Source organism: Tachysurus fulvidraco, chromosome 20 (genome assembly GCF_022655615.1).
Source record: "Tachysurus fulvidraco isolate hzauxx_2018 chromosome 20, HZAU_PFXX_2.0, whole genome shotgun sequence".
Lineage (NCBI taxonomy): Eukaryota > Metazoa > Chordata > Actinopteri > Siluriformes > Bagridae > Tachysurus > Tachysurus fulvidraco.
In genome coordinates this window covers 8,612,521-8,631,723 of record NC_062537.1, presented here as the reverse complement: position 1 = coordinate 8,631,723, position 19,203 = coordinate 8,612,521, and the positions used below count along the sequence as shown (strand labels likewise).

At 37.9% G+C, this 19,203-nt stretch overlaps 2 protein-coding genes across 4 annotated transcripts in view; both read right to left on the bottom strand.

Moving 5' to 3' along the window:
- The window catches only part of trim3b (tripartite motif containing 3b), a 31,696-nt gene extending 24,339 nt beyond the window's left edge, over positions 1-7,357 (bottom strand). Inside the window, exons 1-2 of one of the 3 annotated variants that reach the window (XM_047804632.1) lie at positions 6,998-7,357; positions 3,953-3,996 (exon numbers count right to left, since the gene is read on the bottom strand). The gene's annotated coding sequence lies outside the window, so the exon portion shown is untranslated. Of the gene's footprint in view, positions 1-411; positions 759-826; positions 1,075-3,952; positions 3,997-6,997 lie in introns of those variants that run through there. The other 2 variants (XM_047804631.1, XM_047804633.1) reach the window with 2 other exon arrangements.
- A 155-nt stretch (positions 7,358-7,512) lies between these two features.
- Positions 7,513-18,112, bottom strand: fhdc3 (FH2 domain containing 3). The gene is made up of 12 exons (XM_027171697.2): positions 17,991-18,112; positions 16,797-17,243; positions 15,227-15,288; positions 14,087-14,186; positions 13,623-13,708; positions 13,304-13,404; positions 12,963-13,033; positions 11,689-11,796; positions 11,518-11,588; positions 11,315-11,432; positions 11,068-11,232; positions 7,513-9,508 (listed from the first exon to the last, which is right to left on the bottom strand). Exons 2-12 carry the CDS (start codon positions 17,163-17,165, stop codon positions 8,273-8,275), a joined length of 2,487 nt encoding a protein of 828 aa, XP_027027498.2. The 5' UTR covers positions 17,166-17,243; positions 17,991-18,112; the 3' UTR covers positions 7,513-8,272.
- Between the last annotated feature and the right edge of the window lie 1,091 nt (positions 18,113-19,203).

The window sequence follows — 19,203 nt, the reverse complement described above, 5'->3', positions numbered from 1 at the left end:
ACAGTTAAGTTTTAGGGAAGTCACAAACTTTAAAAGACTGGAGGATCTGTTTAAAGAGAACAGTTTTGGATCAAGGTCCATATTATTCACAAAATTTCAGGGGGTGAATGTGAAAAAATAAACAAAAGTAATAATTCATTCATTCTCAGAAGCCAAACTACATGTCAAACCACCTCTTATTCTTGAACAGAAGCCATGACGAGACAGACAGTACCCTTTGCATTGTGCTGTGTTAGACAGAGCTGAATCACGCACACGCATGCAAAATCACACATGCGCATCAGACAGAAAGAGCGTGCAATACAAAATATAACACACAGAAATGTAAATGTAGACAAATGCACAGTGCGAGGTTTAAATTATTTGCCATACAGTGATTAACAACAGTCAGGCTCAAAGAAAAATAATTACCTCAATAACATGGTGTCAGTGATGACATGGCAACATCCACAGGCAGCATTTCACACACGCTACATGCACAATTGAAGCAAAGGCCAGAGTATTGTGGTGTGCTTTCCAAGAGGAACGCTGCATCATACACACACACACACACCCCACTGTTCTACCTCCTCTCCCTCTGTTGTCTTACATAAGTGGATTTTGGTCTTGTGTGTTATGCCTGTGCATTCGAGAAGCACGCTGACTGAATGCTAAGAAGCCAGACACTTATTATTCATCTCAAAATTCAATACAGTCAAAATACAGGGTTAGTAAACTGGAAGAAGAGATGAGAGAGAGCAAAAAAGAAAAAAAAAGGACAGACTGATAAATGCATAGTGGTACAAATATATGAGAAACCAGGGGAGCTCCCCAGTGCAGGACTCACGTGAGCGTTCGCAGAAAGACAGCAAGGAAGTAGGGGGAAAAAAGAGAGAGAGGGAGATTAGGGCAGCATCAGCAAAGGCTTCCAAACATGAATGGAGTTCGGTCCATCCTTACACATCCACATTCCAGGAAGATTTCAAAAGCTTAACCAATATAGCAGGTAATAAAAATAGGAGAGGGAAAAAAGAGGAGCTTGCGAGAAGAGGAGCGGAGAGGGAAGCAAGCAGAAGGGTGTGAGCCAGCGTGAGTGTGTGTGAGTGAGCGAGAAAGAGAGAGAGAGGGAGAGGGAGGGAGTGTGAGTGATGGCAGTATACTGGCTCTGAGGAAGTGAGGAGGGGTGTGGAAAGCAGACACAAGGTGCAGAGAAACCATAATGGCAGAGGCATACTAAGAGACTAGGAGAGGAGGGGTTATGGTGCTCATCTACTAGCAAACAATACTGCCCTATACAGAACTCTGTCAGTGTTCTTCTGCAACACAAACAAACAGGTCAAACCTTTACCGGTTCAGATAAAGAAAAGCCAGGTATGAGAGATAAGGCACACTTGCACAACTCATTCCCTGATACTTCAATAGCTCTCATTGTATGACGAAAGCTGACGGCATTGAATATCATGTGAGCCACATTGTGAAAGACGCTTTTGTTTGCAGTTACCCTCGAAGGGGGTGGCTTGCTTATTAGCATGCATACTTGGACTTCTGAAGGCGGGATTTGGGATAGACTGAAAGAAATCGAGGTATCACATGAAAATAAGGAATTGTAAGAGATATAGAGATCACCTAGAGTACACGGGCAGCAGGATGGCTCAAAGATAACGAGATGTTTGAAAGACTAGAGTAGCTAAAAATAACCCCTGTATCCAAAGTGGAAAGAATCGAGCAGGGCTTTACAGAATAAGCAGAGAGGAAGAAACAGTATGAGAGCAGAGTGCAAGGCTTTGCCAATGAAGAGTAAGGATGGAGATGATGCTGGGATACAAGAAAGAGGGCGGAGCATAGACTCATGCCTGGATTTCATTGCATGAGCAAAGTATGTTGCCATAGAGACTGCATCCAGTGCAGCAGAGCTCGGGCGGCTGCTCATCTCACGTCCCTCCCCTTTCACCCCTCCTTCCTGTTTTCTCCCATTTACCGTCTCTGTTGCTTTGCAGGCAGCAGCAAGCTCATGCTAAAAGAGCAGAGTTTATACACTCCTGGAATGTTACACCGCAATTACCACAGAACGACAAGCAACAATCCAAACGAATCCGTTCTCACAAAAGTGACACAAAAGTGCAACACATCACTGCCTCCCTATCTAGACAAACAAAAAACACCACGAAACAGAAGTTCTGAAACGAAACAGCTTTTTTTTTTTTTTAATCTCTGCTCACTCAGTTTCTTCTTGTTTCTTCTATGACATTTCCAGTCCAAGTCCTGCACATTGATCTGAAAGAAAATCGAGGCAATAACTTTTTTCTGTTGGCCATTATAGATCTAGTTCTGGGGAATAATGTACAAGATTTGATCATCCTGCACCCAAGCAAACATCAAGTATACTCAACACTAAAGTCAGGCCAAGCGTACTGCCTCCCTAATCACCATTATTCACTGCATTAATCATCACTAACACTCCATTAACTTCAAAATCCACCATAAATATTGATTATTTAAATGTTAACTAAAAACTTCTGGATAAACTAGTGTGTTTTCAATCTAGATCTGAAAATAAGTTGACATAAATTAGCATAAATTAAACTGACAATCATGTTGCTAAAGGTTGAGAACACTGACTGTAAACACTGGCAACACAGCCACAAATTTATTAACGATTACATTTTTTTGGTGAATGAATTAGAACAAGGTGTTTCATAGGATTACCGAAGCCCAGAATAAATATCAATAAAGCCCAATAGAAAATTTGAGAACAGGTATAAAATAATAAAACATTACAAAGTATGCTGTTATAGGAAAATATTTGTAGAGGGACATGACCAATGCAAACTTATCTTCCCAGAACAGCTTGTCACAGTGATATATTCATCTTTTACCATAATAATTCACCAATAATTCCATTTTTTTAAATAAAAGAATGGCATTCAACTTCTATCCTTTGTATTTATGTTAAATGTTGTGGAATGGTCATGAAACAGTATTGTTCCTCTTATCACTCACATACAGAGATTATAAACAAGCTTTTACAAATCTCTCGTTTTCTTCCATGAGGTCAAACAAACACACAAAAATAAGACAATCCTCAATCTATTAAGAAACTCCACACAACGAGGTAAAATGTGAAATAAGCATTATGGAACAGAAAACGCCATCGCATCAATAATTAATCATGCAGGGTTTTTTTTATTCCGTTTGTGTGCATCGTTTGCCATACGAGTCCCTGATAAAGTCATTGTGACAGAGGTGGAAATGTAACAAGTGCCAATAAACCTATGATTTGTTACTGAAAACACCTTTTGAACAGAATTGAGAATCATTACATATCATTAATGACATGGAAGTGTGAAACTCAACAAAAAAGCAACAAAATCAAGTTAACAGAAAATGACAAATGCTTTTAGGAAATGTTTTCACAAAACCACTTCCACAAGGCAGCTTCCTTCAAAACAGGAAATGATGTCCTCTAACCAAGACGGTATGAACAGGTTCATGCCTGCACTTCATTCTCTGCTGCTTCCAGGTTCAATTAGCTTTTTCTCTACAGGTTGCATTAACAGGTTGCCGAGCTATGAACCGTGCAGGAAAATGAAGATTAGTATGAAAAATGACCTGCAGACTTCACTAATCACTTTGTAGTGCACTACTGAAAATTCTGAATTGTGTTTCTTTAGCTAAATGGTCATTCAAAATGAATTAGGTTGGCACCGGTAGCCCAGATCTTAAGACATAAATAAAGTTTAATGAACACACTGTTATTTTCCCCAATAATCTGTCGTAATCATTTTATCCTTGTCAGGTCTAAGTGGATCCAAGTCTCCAGGTACTTTCCCAGAAAGTCTACACTGGGTACAGTGCAGAAATACAGCCAGGACATGATGCAATTCAATCACAGGGCAACACACACACAGAGAGACACAGAGAGAAGAGAACACTGCTCAGACAGTAACAAAAAATTTTTTAAAGTAAAACTTACCAAACCATTATGATCCTTTAGAAACCTTAATGTCCTGCAGTGACCTGTGTGCAAAAGATAAAGAGAATTGGGCAGAACTTCAACAAACAGTAATAATAAGACAAGTACCCAAGCTACCACAGCTGGATTTCCTTCACAAAAACTATCTGAAGTACTACAATTATTTATATTAGGGTAGCATTTGCTACAAATCAGTTTCATTGTTAAAGTCAGATCTCCTTAAAGTACGAATTAAACAAACTCATTAGCGAGCACAAAGTTTGTATTGAGAAACATAAGAGATATTTGGGTGAAGAATGAGAACATTAATCAGACATGGTGAGTGTGAATTCTCTGGAGAGGGATTAAAAAACAAATTAAATAAATAATAATAATATGAATCATTTTTTGACAAAATTGAAGTCTGTAACATTTCATCAAAAGTAAAAAAAAAAAAAAGATATTTATTTATTAAGTTGGGAATGCCTCTGGTTGCAAAAACAGTTAGACTCTTTCTAGTTTTCTAGTTAATGTGATTTCCTCAAAATGTGAATTTGATGGCTTTGATCATAGTAAAAGTCATAAGTCTAAATTATTCCATTTGCAATCAGATTGCTCGTAAAAATGTCTGTAATGCTCCTGTGACACATTCTAAATGAAAACCTTTTCCTCATATTTGGTGGTCTTCAACAACAAAAAGTAGAGAAAATGGGCCAACGTAGTGATTTAACTGGAAGTGCCGCAAAAAACCTCATCGACCAGGGAGGCTTCCAAGAAAAATACAGTAAACATTAAATGACTAAATACTGGTCACCACAATCAATATGATATTCTAGGCATTTCTTCGATGTTGTCTTCTGTAAGGTCTGGGCTAAAGGTTAGGGTGACTAAACCAACGTTCTAAACCAATCACCTTAAACCATGTGGCAAAACGTGCTATAAGGCATCATTCTAAAAGGCTGAGAAATAATCTAATCATCTCATTTACAAAAAATTTAAATTCAATTGTAAAAAATGTACTAGGTCACATAAATCGGCTGTAAAATGCATTAAGAATTCCATATAAATTAAACACCTGGTTAAAATGAAGCTTCCAGGTAGATGAGAAATTATTAGTTCACCAGATTAAGGTTGACCTGCTGTGGTAGAAGAGAAGAGCTTTGGCTAGGCTATGCAAAAGCAGTAAACAAAAGGACACCATGAGCTCTGCTTAAAAAAGGAATACAGTGGATATAAGAGTCTACACAATCCTGTAAACATTGGACATTTTGCTGTGTGACAAATGAAATAGTAAACTATAATTTTAGGGTAGAAAAAGGACAAAATAATGTTACAATTCCCTGGTTAGATAAGTGTCCAGACACACGCCTGGGACTGTGCTCAGAATAAAGCAATCAAATTCAAACTCAGCTCAAGATTAAATCACATACAGCTGTGAGTGGTTTCATTTTGATCTGATCAAATAGAACACAGCCTATATATACACACACTCTATAGTGTATGTAGATAGTGTATAAAGTGCATAGTGTATCTTACATCATTCGGGACACAAGCCATTTCTGTAGGATAATTTATGAGAATATCTTGGTTTCATCACAAAGTTGAATTCATGGTCTTAAAGAGCCCACAAAGCATGTACAGAAACTTGCTGTCAAAATGCATCCATTTAGAGAGGGGTACAAATGACTTTCCAAAATTTTGGACATACCATAAAAACTGAAGGTTTTCAACAAAGAAAAAGGTAGAGAAAATGGGTCAGCATACAGTAGTGATTTTACTGGAAGTGCTTTCAAGAAACTTAAGTAACATTAAATGACTAAATACTGGTCAACACAATCAATATGATATTCTAGGCGTGTAAGGTCTGGGCTAATGGTTAGGGTGGCTAAACCAACGTTCTAAACCAATCTAAACCTAAACCTTATACCATGTGGCAAAATGTGTTATAAGGCATCATTCTAAAAGGCTGAGAAATAATCTCGTCACCCATATAACACCATACTCATGCTATTGGGATGTCTCTCTGATTAAGGACTGGGGCTCAATTCTCAAGCTAGCTCCAAATACAGTTCCAAAACTATTTCACCTCAAAACCTGCAGAACAGCAGACAGCAAAAGATTAAAGTTAATTAAAGATTCAAATTAATCTTCTAAAATTAATGCATCCCAAAAGCACAAATCCAAGTAAACAAAACAATGGTTTTCAAAGTAAATCAATGTTTTGAAATGAACCAGTCTGAGATCTAAATCCTGAATACACTGAAAACCTGGGGAAATATGCGTGTTTGTCAATGTGGAGCATTTTTGCAAGAAAGAATTAAAAATATTATTTAAAAAAAGGATGTGCTACATCACTGTACATCAATAGAAAAAACATTACATGAACTAACAGTTTAGACCCCAAGTATAAACAATTACTTTCAGTGAAAGAAAAAAGTACAAAGTACATTTAACATGACTTGCAGACTTAAAAAGCAGAGATGGTTATATTTAAGGTACAGTATAAAAGTCATGGAGCTCCAACACAATAAACAGCCAGTACAGGGACACATCGCTGCGTGCCAAGTGGGTCAGTTACGCTCCAGTCTGCTACAATAAAACTCTCCTTTATTAGACTAGGAGTCAGGTGCTGTAGCCTCCAGAGTGCGTGTGTGTTTTGTGTGGACTTTTGAAATGAAGGACGCGTTGGGATTCTGCACTCACCATTAGTAGGTTGAAATGAAAACAGTTTTAGTGCTGCAAGGTTTTAGCAATACATTATTATTTTAGAAAATGTTCTACATTTCATTTTATATTTTAGTATGAATATGTTACAGCGATTTAATAAATGGTCAAGAAATTACAGTTTGAATAACAGTTAGAATGAATTAGCCCTCGTTCTCTAGCCGTCTATCTCGAAGATGTTTCTTAGCTGTGTTTCTTTCAAAAACATCCTACTCACTTTCTTCTCAGCTTGTTCTCTTTACCTCAACATTGCATAACAGTCTCAAGTATACACAGATAACGATCTCTTAAAAAGATAAATAATTAAACATGAATATTCAAAATGTTAAACAATTTACTTACCTTTAATTATAGCAGAACATTCAGAATTATTTCAGCAAAAAGGTGCTCATAGTCCTTCCTTAAAAGTCCTCAAGTCACCTTTTTCAAGTGATTCCTCTGTCTCAAGTTTCGTCCTCTCTGATGTAGCTCAAGTTTCTCATGTCTGCCTCCACCCCCTGATGCACACGTGCACACACAACTCTGAACAAGACACTTTCTAAAAGAGAGTTCCAGCTTTATGGTCAGTTGAACTTTGGTATTTTCCAGCTCTCCTTTCAAAGACTCGTACATATCCTGTCTATTTACAGTAAACAAACAAATCTCTCCATGGCTAGATTTTCAGGACATCTTTAACAAAATGATCTTTATCTTCAGCTCTTCACTGGAAGTGCACTAGCCTGTAGCTGCTTTAGGAAACTAGGAAAGAATAGGCACCGAACACTAATGAATGACGAGTCTGTGTGCGGCCACTTTTTTCTAAACGGCTATTATTTCACAGCACCACTAGCCAAATGAGATCATGCTGTAAACACCTCTGTCACCGAGGCAACTGGACATTCGGTTTCAAGCTAAAAACAGCAATGAAAAGCTGAAAAAAATACAAACTAGAAATAAAAAGATAGAAGGAAGAAAGCAACTGCAAATCAAAAGAAACATCATACAGCTATGAAGCAGTATAAATACTGGAGAAAAAGATAGCCACTAGATTTAGAGGACAAAGTCTACAGTGTTCTAAAAAGTGTTCATAAAAGATCACCATCTCACATTTACAACTACATTTAAAGGCATAACGTCATCCAGAATGTCATTAAGGTGGCAAGGGATTGAACCCCTTTTCATCCCGAATACGACATTCCTACCTGCAAATTTTACATAGCACTTTTTTTAAAAAGAAAAATATACCTTTGAATGTTAGGGTGGAATGCCACACTTTATTATATTAAAAACTTCCAAAAAAAAAACAAACAAACATGAAAACTGAGCAAATAAGTGTTTGGAAGTGTTGAGGATGGACCTCAGCAGGAATCTTAAAGTGCATTAAAACCACACAGCTAAAAACACAGATTAATAAAGATAAAATACAAATAAATAAATCAACAGTTTTGTAGACAAAGCTTGATCAAGGCTCACAATGAGTATACTCCAAAACAAGTCCATATTTGTCTTGGGTTACAGTGTTCATTGTGTAATGCGTGAGCACACAATGCTAAATATTTAAAAAAAAAAAAAAAAAAAAAAAAAGGGCAGGGGATTAATAATTAAAAAAATTCACAAAAATTAAAACAGAGTAAAGAATCAAGTATCTGCTCTGCATGAGTCTCCTAAAGAAGCAGGCCGTCCTCTCTCCCCAAATCGCTGGAAGAAGGACATCAGAGAAGACGGCTCTTGTCTCCGGAGTTCTCGTCCGTGGCGTCTTGGGAAGAAAGTTCTGAAACGAAAGCTCGGTATGGATTCTGGATTTTCACCCACTGATGCAGACCTTAACAGATTTCCTTGCATTGATGTGCCTGTTAATGGGGAATCTCTAATACCCACACTACTAATCACAGAGGTTGACAAGCTGTGCTCATATGACCTGCACATGTGCGCAAAGAGAGGGCCCTTTGATGGCGTATCAGGAAGTGCCCACACTCCATCCTCTGATTCTTCATCTTTAAGGGAACTAAAAGAATGCCTGCGGTGCCGCATGCACGAGGGCGAGACTTGAGGACTGAGAACAGTCCAAGGTGATCCAAAGCCATTCTGAAGGGCCAAATCCACCTCTTTTATTCCTCTAGGATGAGGCGAGGAAACATCTGGAACATGTGGGCGCTCTGTGGGATCTATAACTGGGCACCTAATCTGGAGTGGATCCTTCTGGGAATCCTCCTGCACATGATCTGCCTCCTCATTCTTCTTCTGCTGCTGCTCATCCTCCTCTCCAGCATTTTGCCTTACAAGTATGCTCCTGTGATGGTTTGTTTTGCTGCTCTTTGGTGTTGCTTTGTCTTCTATGCATGGTGCTCTTTTCGGACCAGTTGGAGTACACGGAACATCCACATCACAGCAGATTTGCTCTCTGTTTAAGCTTTTCTGTTTTTCAGGATTAGAGTCAACAATTTCAACCTTTTCAGGGCTGTTCAGGGCTATAATACAGCACATGTCCTGCTCCTCAGTGTGTACAATCTTGTTTTCTTCAGTCTGGGCAGGAATTTCAAGGGTTATCTGGAAGTGCTGCTCCTGCTCTTGAAGTGATTTGCATTCATCCTTACTGCCAATATTAACAGAACTTTCCACAGCTATACAAGTCCTCTCGGCCAATGGGATATTTTTGTCTGCCGTCTCTGTTGTACTTTGTCTGTTGGATGAGGGTTGTCTTCTGCGGGAAGGATGAGTTCTGAGGAAGTTGGTGAGGACTGACTCCAGGGCTTCGTGTTCTGTGCTTTGCCTAGAGCAGGAGGCAATCGTACGCCGCTTGGCTACCCGGCTCAGCGTTTCTCTCTCCCTCTGCTGCCTCCGGCGCCTCTCCACTGCCTCTCGTTCTGTATTTTCCTGTTCAACACATAACATTATTATTAGTCAATTCCAGGGCTATTTAATTAGTTTGTCATGGAGCCACTTCATGAAAAGTATCCCAAATGAGGTGGCCGAAAAGTTCTGGCTTGAAATATGAAAGATGACGATACAGGATATGTTGTAATTTTGCACCATAAGACAACAAAGTAAGCTTTTCCCCCTTATAATTAAGCATGCTCCTGTTGTATTTTGAAACTGCATCACAATTACAACAACATTAGGGCGTTGTAAGATGCCCAATAGACTTATTCTACATTCAAATGGGTAAATCCATATCTGAGCCATATCACACTCAATTAGAATTTAACTGAGACTTACTGTACTGTATTATTTTAGTATGCTTATTTAAACTACCAGCCATCTCAATAATTAGCAAACATTTAGGTTGCCTTCTAATGGGAGACATGACATGTTTTAGATTTAGCAGGAGCAGAGAAATCGGATGTACATGTTGTCAGTTCAGTTCACACACAGTGGTGCAGGTGCTGTGAGTGATGTATAATTACTCTGTGTAGTGACTATACCTGTAGCTTGTGCTGAATGAAACACACGCATCACTTCATACAGTAACTGTAGGGTCCATTGCCCCAATAAACTACATTTATTATAGTGAGGTCTTTTTCACACTAGGCTACTTGATGGGCTGGAACATATTACCGCCAATTGAATAGCCCGGGTCTATTCATTTTCATCTTATAAATATCAAATAGAGTGCATTCTGTGTAATGTAGTAATCTTATTCTTGATGTTCCTCACATAGCACTTAGCCAGATGGATTGCCAATCAACAATAATGATTTCATACATAGACTTTTCATTCATTCATTTTCTACCACTTATCAGAATTTCTCGGGTCACGAGGAGCCTGTGCCTATCTCAGGCGTCATCAGGCATCAAGGCAGGATACACTCTGGACGGAGTGCCAACTCATCGCAGGGCACACACACACACTCATTCACTCACACAATACGGACAATTTAGTGTGAATAACAATACGGAACTGTTTCTCCAAAAAATTTCCAGTTAGAAGAAAATAGAAATCATTTTAACTTTTGCAAAAGTTATGCTTTCATACAAAGTGCAAGTTTAACCTTTGTGAGTATGAAAAATTGCATTGGATCTGCTGTTACCTTATATTTCGTTTTGAATGTTACATCAATGATTGTTGAATATTAGGTGGAGTTATAAAAGCAAAGTATAATTAAACTCTTCTATGCATGAGAACAGCAGTGTGTCACAATGCAAAACTAAAGTGCAAAAAAATCTGAACCAAGCAGCTACAAAACCGAAGAAAAATACAGCAAGCTAGTTAACTAGTTAAGTGCATTATTACAAACACAAAGTAGGCGACTGTGTGTTGAGAACAGGATTGTTATACATCTGTCCACAACCCCTGTGTGTTCCTGAGTAATGTCATCCATGCATCACATTAATCCTGCTAGTAAAATTCAATGTATAACATGGTGTAGCTGGTAGTGAGATTCAGATGGTGTACATGAACATATAGATTTGTTTTAAAAGTATTACAGTACCTACCGATACAGCTCTCTCAAACTTCTCACAAAAAGAGTGGAAGATTGAGCAGCATTCCTCCAGTTTAAATGTAGCAGGGTCTTCACAGAAATACTCAGCCACTGAGTGAATAAGTGAATCCAGCTCCCTTAGAGAGGCCTCCATGTCTGCTAGCTGACTTGTGGCCATCTACATGAATAATAAAAACCAATCACAACAATGATCTCAGGTTTTACATCAGACCAGTAAAGTGACCACAGTGCAGACTCACTTGAAGAAACTCCTCCATTTGATGTTGCAGATCAGGCTGCTTGCTGGCATGAGCCTTTGCTTCTTGAGTTTTTATCATTTCTCTCTTAAAGTCCATTTCTACTTCCTGTTTTTGTATTCTGAGAATAAAAACATAGAAAGATGCAGAGCTTGTTGAGAGTTCTAGCTTATTTGTAAATTGAGAAATGACATCATATTAGTTACCTTGATGCTTCTCCAATGTGTTGAAGCTGTTCTGTAAACCTTAATAAAGCACCATCGATCTGCTGTGCTTGCTGAGGTTGAGAGATGATCCAGGAGAGCGTGTAAACATACAAATCTACTGAAGCGTATTTTAAGATAAAAAGTATGTTTATTTCAGTGTGGATGTACTACCATAGCTACGTAGTGCATAAGGTTCATGCCAGGTTTGTTAGCCTTGGTGTCCACAAGCCTCAAGAGAGAGGTCATTCTGAAACCTAGTGCACGACCAGCATAGCCATCCTGAACAAATCCAGACAGAAACACATTGTCACATTAAATAACTTTCACAGCATCTAAAATGAATTGTCTTTTTTTTTTCTTCAGAAAGTTGGTCAAGTTGTACAAGTTTACAACTTGTTTGTTTAACGGTTTCCTGCATTACCTAGACTGCTGTTTTAATGCCAGCAGATTATTGCACCAGTGGGATTTAGCTGATGCATAATCTCTATATTAAGTGGCAGAATTTAGTCTGTTCATCTATGATTAGTTCAGGTGAAAGTCTCTCGGGTGAAACCCTCACACAAGCTTATATATTGTAACAGCTACTTATAGGGCACAAACACCAATCTGCCTGATTTATCAGTTAGTATTCAAGGTGGATAGCCTCAGAGATGACCTCAGAACTACCAATTTACAGCAATCTATTAGATAAACATTAGATTGTAGATCAGAAGGGTCACCAGTGCGAGCAAACACCACTAAGTACTAGTAACACACAAGCGACACTATTATGCAAAAAGTCATCTCAGAATCACACAATCAGTCCAGTGGGGACATCTTAGGGAATGTTTTCTTGTTGAACAATACCGTTCAAAACTTTGGGATCACTTGGAAATTTCGGTGATTAACAAAGAAGAACCCATTTTCATCCATTTCAAAATCCTAAAATAAATCAAATGATTTAAAAAAAAAAGACTGTCAACATTGAAGAGATCTGAGCTGTCTACATGTCAGACACAGGCCCGTAATCAGCAAGCATCAGTTCTCTGTTTCAATCTCATTTGTTTGCTGATCCAAGTTAATCATTTAATAAGGCTAACAGATTATTAGTAAAACCCTTTTGAAATTGTGCTGCACGGCTGAAAACAGTTATATTAATTAAGAGAGCAATAAAAGTGGCCTTCTTTGTGTTAGTTTAGTATCTGGATTTCCAAGTGATCCCAAATTCCTGAATGGTAGTGTAAATCACATCCCATGACGACCACTGAAGTCCCCCCCCCCCCCCAACAGGCACAACCTGCCTGAACATCATTTCTAACAAAAGATTCTGCCTTTATTTCTGCATTGTGTTACATTCCTGAAGCTTGGAGGAATCCATGGTTTTCAACTGAAATAGTGTTGTTTTAAAGACTACAAGGTGATACTAATAATTATATATATATATATATATATATATATAAACTCACAGCATTCATGTAGTTTCCTGCTTTAAGCACCAGTCTGATTATAGAGTGTAGATCATCACATGCCAGCAGCTCTGTGAAATGAAGACAGAAAGGTTTGTCAGGTATCAATAAACTGATGAGAAGAATATTCAATAAAATCAGATGGTATCAAAAGCAATGGCAAACCTATTCTATATTTTAGAGATAGGATATGAGTTGAGAAGTTATAAAACTACACTGCTACAGAATACAGAGATTTTATTTTTAATCTTGAAAGTATCAAGAGGATATGAAAAAAGCATCAGAAAAAACATCTAATATAAAAATTATGTATACACTGGGGGAAAAAAAGATTATGCTACCATTAGCTGCTGCAGTCATGATGTAAATGGATTTTCTCATCTCCTCTATAAAGGGCATGAACTCCTCTTGGAGGAGAAGGCTTTTCAGTCTTTGTTCATATCTGCAAGCAGAGAATCTATCAACAACTCACACTGACCCACATCACTGGATGCCTTCCACGAAGGGCTTTTAAATCTTAATAACTGCAGGAAGGAAGCCAGATCAGCAAACCATATATTGAGTCACAATTAATCACCTCCAAAAACACATGCTTAAATATAATGAAATCAGTTACTGATCCGATTCGTCCTTCTTCAATTTCAAAGTCGTTACACTCACAAGGGAACTTTAACCAGCATCAGGAAAAAGCGGTCTGCCTCTGCAAGCTGAGACGCATCTCCGTGGAATGACAACAGCTTCTTTACCTGCAAAATTCGGTTTATTTCTTTTCATCATAAAGCCAGTGAGAAGACCAAAGTATACATTACATCAACTGCAAGAAAACACTTTAATCTCCCAAATCACCTTTTTCTGTCAAAGACTCCAAATCACCTTTTTTTTTTTTTTTTAAACAAACCACAGTATTGTTCCACTCTTTCAAAATGTACGCTTGGTCATATTCACCAAAAAGTAAAACAGAATAATGCCAGGAACATTTTGACCTGAACATATAACCTAAACTTGAAATAAACAGATTTTTTTTTTAATTAAGCCTTAACGTGTGTCTAGGCAAGTGCAAGTGATTACATGAGGGTTATAATATTCAGTTTAAGCTACACAGCTCTACAAGCTGTACAATGTACCTCTACATCATCAGGCAGCAGCTTGGACAGCTCTCTCAGTCTGTCGGCAGTGAATCGCATGTTTCCCTCCCTGATGCCCGTAACAATATCAGCAATTGGCCTGTAGGGGGAGCCAAAGCACAAACAGAACAACCCTGTGATTGGAAACATTCTTCTGTAGGACTGATTAAACAAAACCTGCTCAAGTCTTAAATTCCAAAATCACATATCCTGCTCACCGATTCACTTATATTTACGACATTTGGCTGACGGCATTTATCTAATTTATACAACTGAGCAATGGAGCGTTAAAGACCAAGCTTGGTGGTACTGAATTTCAAACTCACAGCTTTCCAGTCAGTAGTACGACTATATTAACAGAAAATAGGGAAGAAACAGAAACTTTTCTGGTAATAAACAGCCACCCACAACACTCTACAAAGTAGAGCTGCATAATGCATTGCCTCACATGAAAAAAATAATAGTAATTTACAGCTATGCCGCCATAATTATTATAAGAAAATGTTTGTTTAAATTTGAATATACTGTTGGGCACAGAGCAATATTTAAAGACTGTGATGTTACAACATTAACACAGTCACCTAGAAATATTTAACAATAGCATCAGTTGCTCTTAGCATCCTTTGAGTTTGAGAAAACTTAATGCAGAAAACTGAAAAACTATTTATGGAAGGTTGGAAATTTCAGTTAGTGTCATTGTTATTAGTTTATTAATTTAATCTCTTAAGATAATGACTCCATTTAGTTGTCTTAATCATTTTTAGTCAAATTTCTATACTGTAGAATTCGAGGTTAAATAAACCTCAGGTTGTGCTGCTGAACATACTGTATCAGTACAATGGACTGAGACAACAGTTTTTTCATATTTTCGAATATATTCACTATTTCAGTCCTCAAAGCAATCAACTCAAATTAAAAGCAATTTCTCAGGATTTTTGATATATGTGGAAAAACCCCTGATGGTTCGTTTCTAATTACGTGTAAGCCGAGTGTAAAGAAAAATTACCTGTGAGGAAAAACAATGCATCAGTGTTTAGTTAAACATTCCCCCCCTGAGGAAATGTGTGAGGGACAACGTATGACTTAAACTGAAATGCAGGAATTTATAAGCAAGCAAGTATGATCTGTCCAAAACCTCACCTTTTAAACTGCTTCAGAAGAATACCAATATTCATACTTTTCTTTGCGTTAACAATTGGAACCTGTCAAAGACAAAGCAATGTACAAATAAGCAACTAATTCAATAAACACTTGCATGTTTCATTAACAAATCTCATTTAAATGCCCATTGTGTAGAAAAGGGAAATTTTTAATCTTTAGCATGGTAATACCAGAAAGTAGGAACATGACAAAAACAAGATAAGTATATCCCATTGTATTATAGCACACATCTCTGCACTTCCTAATTCTCATAAATATTAAACATCCTGAGCTACTTCTGCCTTATAGTCAGAACTGTTCTGTGTACACTGACCAACCCAAATAAAAACCCATTAATATGGTTAGTGATAAGAACTGAACTGTGTGAGGTTTATCACTCACCCAACCTATTCCACCATCACCTATGACTAAGGCATAATCCCAAAGTTTTCAGGGACAGAAACACGGGCTTGTTGAAGACAGTATGCTATTACCATAGCTTGATTATTTTTCCAATAACATCTCATCGTGAAGTGTTTTATTCCTTACTGTATATACACCGTAACAAATTACCTAAGCTGTTTTGTAAATATCATTACACAACACCATAAAATCATTTGTATCCATTTATAGTTGCATTTAATGTTGTTAATGTTATGTTTGATTAGCTAAACAGCTGTTCCCTCACAGGACAGGTTTTATTTTTGGAATTGTTTTACTGATCTTAATTTTACAATATGAATAATTTATAAATTATAATAATGATAATCATTAGCAAATGTTTGTGATACAAGTGAAATAAGGACATGCCTTAATAAGAAAATGATAAATTTTTTACTATATTAAGTCGCATTACATGATTGATCATTTTCTTGCTACTCCAACCTGCATTTGCATATTGCATGTTTCTGACTAGCACTTCAAAGGACAGTCTAGTGATAATTAACAATGTATTGTGCAATGTGGAAGTCATCATACAGGAAGAAACATACAAAGCTTGTGATAATGCAACTAAAAGCTAATATCCCAGCTGAGAAGCTTCAAGTGAAGATCATCGTGACTGTGTTCTCTGTGGTGGTTGAAAGTAGCATCTATTTAGAATGAACATTTTTTGAAGCTGAAGCCAATTATTTGATGCTTACACAAGAACAATTATCTGAATAAAAATCAAAGCTCTTATTTGCCAGAGGTAACAGGCTTTGGTACTTGGATGGCTTTCACAGTAATCTCAAAAACAAGCAGATGCTAATCATCACCTACCTGAGATTATAAATTAAACAGAGTAAGTTTAATAGTAAGCCAAGATCCCTATAACTGTGGTACATCCTCCACAGAATAGTGGAAGTCTAGGCAACTTGACTGTGTACTGCAAGACAATTCAATAATCTGAATGATGAAATGTTGAATAAATGCATGATTATTGAATTTAAAAACAGGACGTGTTAACTTCCTACTGAAAACACTAAAAATGTACTGCATCTGCCCAAAATATGGTACCACAATACTGTATATGCTGAAATCTTATACCTTCCACCTGCCTGAGAAAAGTGAGACAACACACACTACTCACCATCTCTGATATAGGACTGGTGGACTGCAGGCCCCATACACTCTTCTTAACTGTGCCACGCCTGAGTGGCATCGGCTGATGTTCACTGTTGCTAAACAGTTCCTCCATGCGCTTAGTGTCCAGTGGAATGTCCTCCAAATTCTTGTATGACGTCCAGACATTGCGCTTCCCGATCACGCTGTGCTTTGGAATGGTGTCCCAGTTAAAATTGCGCATCTTAGAGCGCCGGTGGACACTGCGAGGGAATGGTTCACATCCTGTGATGGGTGGAGGAGGAGGTGGAGGAGGAGGAAGAGCAGGCAGAGGAGGAGGAGGAGGTGGAGGTGGATGAAGAAGAGAAGGTCTGATGGACATGGCAATGCCATCCATTGGAAATGATGGGATGGATAACCAAAGCAGGCCCACTTCAGGTCCAACCGAGCGGCCGTTTTACAGGATTCGAGATGTCTGATTCACCAGAACAGGAAATAATTTGAACAACTGTCAACCAAATGTTTTAAAAATGTATGCACCTGAACAAAATATCATTCCTCGAGTCTATGGAGGAACTTAACATTGAGACTGCAGGCAGGGATAAACAAAATGCATAGTGTCACACAATATAAATGCAAAGGTTCACGCAAATGTGGATGTACAAAAACTAAGCAAAAAAAGTTTGATTTTGTTTAATCACTTATAAATCAAGTTTAATATTGTACTGTCAATATGGTGGGGTGCAATCATAAGGCCAGATTATTTTATGTAAGACACACATACAAATATAAATAAAAATACTGCTTTTACAACTGACTGTTAGGCCTTTTTAAAGTGTCCCAATACATTACACTGTGAATCTAAACAGGAAAATCAACAGGAAATAACATTTCCTCAAATAATGTAAAACCAAATCTTTGGAAAAGACCAGAAAGGTAAAAAGTGAAATCCAATTACTACTATACTGCTACAAAAAGAGGATGAAAGCGGTCTAATTAGAAGGATAAATTCTGCTAACATCCATAAACAACCTGAATACAGTCTCTAAAGACTGAGCAGGCCACACACACACACACACACACACACACACACACACACACACACACACACACACACACACACACACACACACACACACACACACACACACAAACACACACAAACACACACACAAACACACACACATTAAATCCATTAAGTCATTAAATCATATATATATACCTGAACTGGAAGAATCCAAGGTAACCTGATAAATGTATCTAACAGGAATCGCAGCAGAGAAGCACCAAACCAGTGCATTGCCTGCACTCATGTAGAAAGGAACTTAATCAATTCGATAAGCCACGCCCCCTTTGAACTGGTCTTCACTCACCTGTGCCTAAAGCTCCGCCCACTAGTTTGTGTAAACGAGCACTAAAGCGAGTGCTCTATATGATAGAAAGCGCTTCTAAATTTCCGGAAATTTCCTACATGGATTGGACTCGCACATAAACATCTCATTCCACAAGACAAGTTCAATCGATGCAGGAAAGCACACTAACATCTTATTCTTCCGAGTCAGATACTGTATACATCACTGTATACATTTATTTGATTAACACACTTCCTTTATCATATTAACACTGAGACATTTACACTTACAAGTGCATATGTATTCTCTGTTATGTTGTATATGTTGATATATGATTAATTATCTTGATTAATTATCTCACACTTGGTGGGAACACACACACACACACACACACACACACACACACACACACACACACACACACACACACACACACACACACACACACACACACAATTCAGAGTAGCCAATTCACATACTGGCATGTTTGATGCAGAGAAACTTCACAGACAGAAATCCAAGCTCAGTATGAAAAAATGCCTGGAACGGTGAGATCCCTATGTGCCACTATGGAACCCATGTTATTAAGAACTGTATGTTTTACCTAATTGTACACATTTTAGTGTTAAGAGTCCACTTAAATAGGGACAGCTATAAATTTGATCGTTTATGCAGTCTAATTTATTCACATTTGTGCATATCTAATGCAGCAGCAGTACAACATAAAATCATGGGTCAAGAGCATCAGTTGATGTTCACTTCAAACATCAGAATTGGGAAGTTAAAAAAAGAAGACATCTCAGAGAGGTTAACCATGGCATGGTTGTCGGCACAGGCAGGCAGGCTTGGGTATTTCAAAAACTGCTGGAAGTTATTCACTAAATAGTCTGCACAGTAGACACATAATGGGGGGAAAAAAACGCATCCAGTGAGCAGCAGTTCATAAAGACTCCCAGGAAAGATAAAGTAACTCCAATAACCACTCTTTACAACTGTATTTTGGAATATGGGGCTAGCATGGGCACAAACTTACCTAAACTGAGCTGGTTTTTTTCCCCCAGACACTTGTACTTTGCCCACAGA

Bases quoted from the DNA above. Each gene is read 5' to 3' on its own strand.
- fhdc3 (XM_027171697.2), bottom strand. From the start codon at position 17,165: ATGGATGGCATTGCCATGTCCATCAGACCTTCTCTTCTTCATCCACCT. The intron at 13,405-13,622 runs GTGAGTGTAACG...CTCTGCTTGCAG, and splicing joins ATGCTGGTTAAAGTTCCCTT to ATATGAACAAAGACTGAAAA. The intron at 11,433-11,517 runs GTAACTAATATG...TTTTATTCTCAG, and splicing joins CACATTGGAGAAGCATCAAG to AATACAAAAACAGGAAGTAG.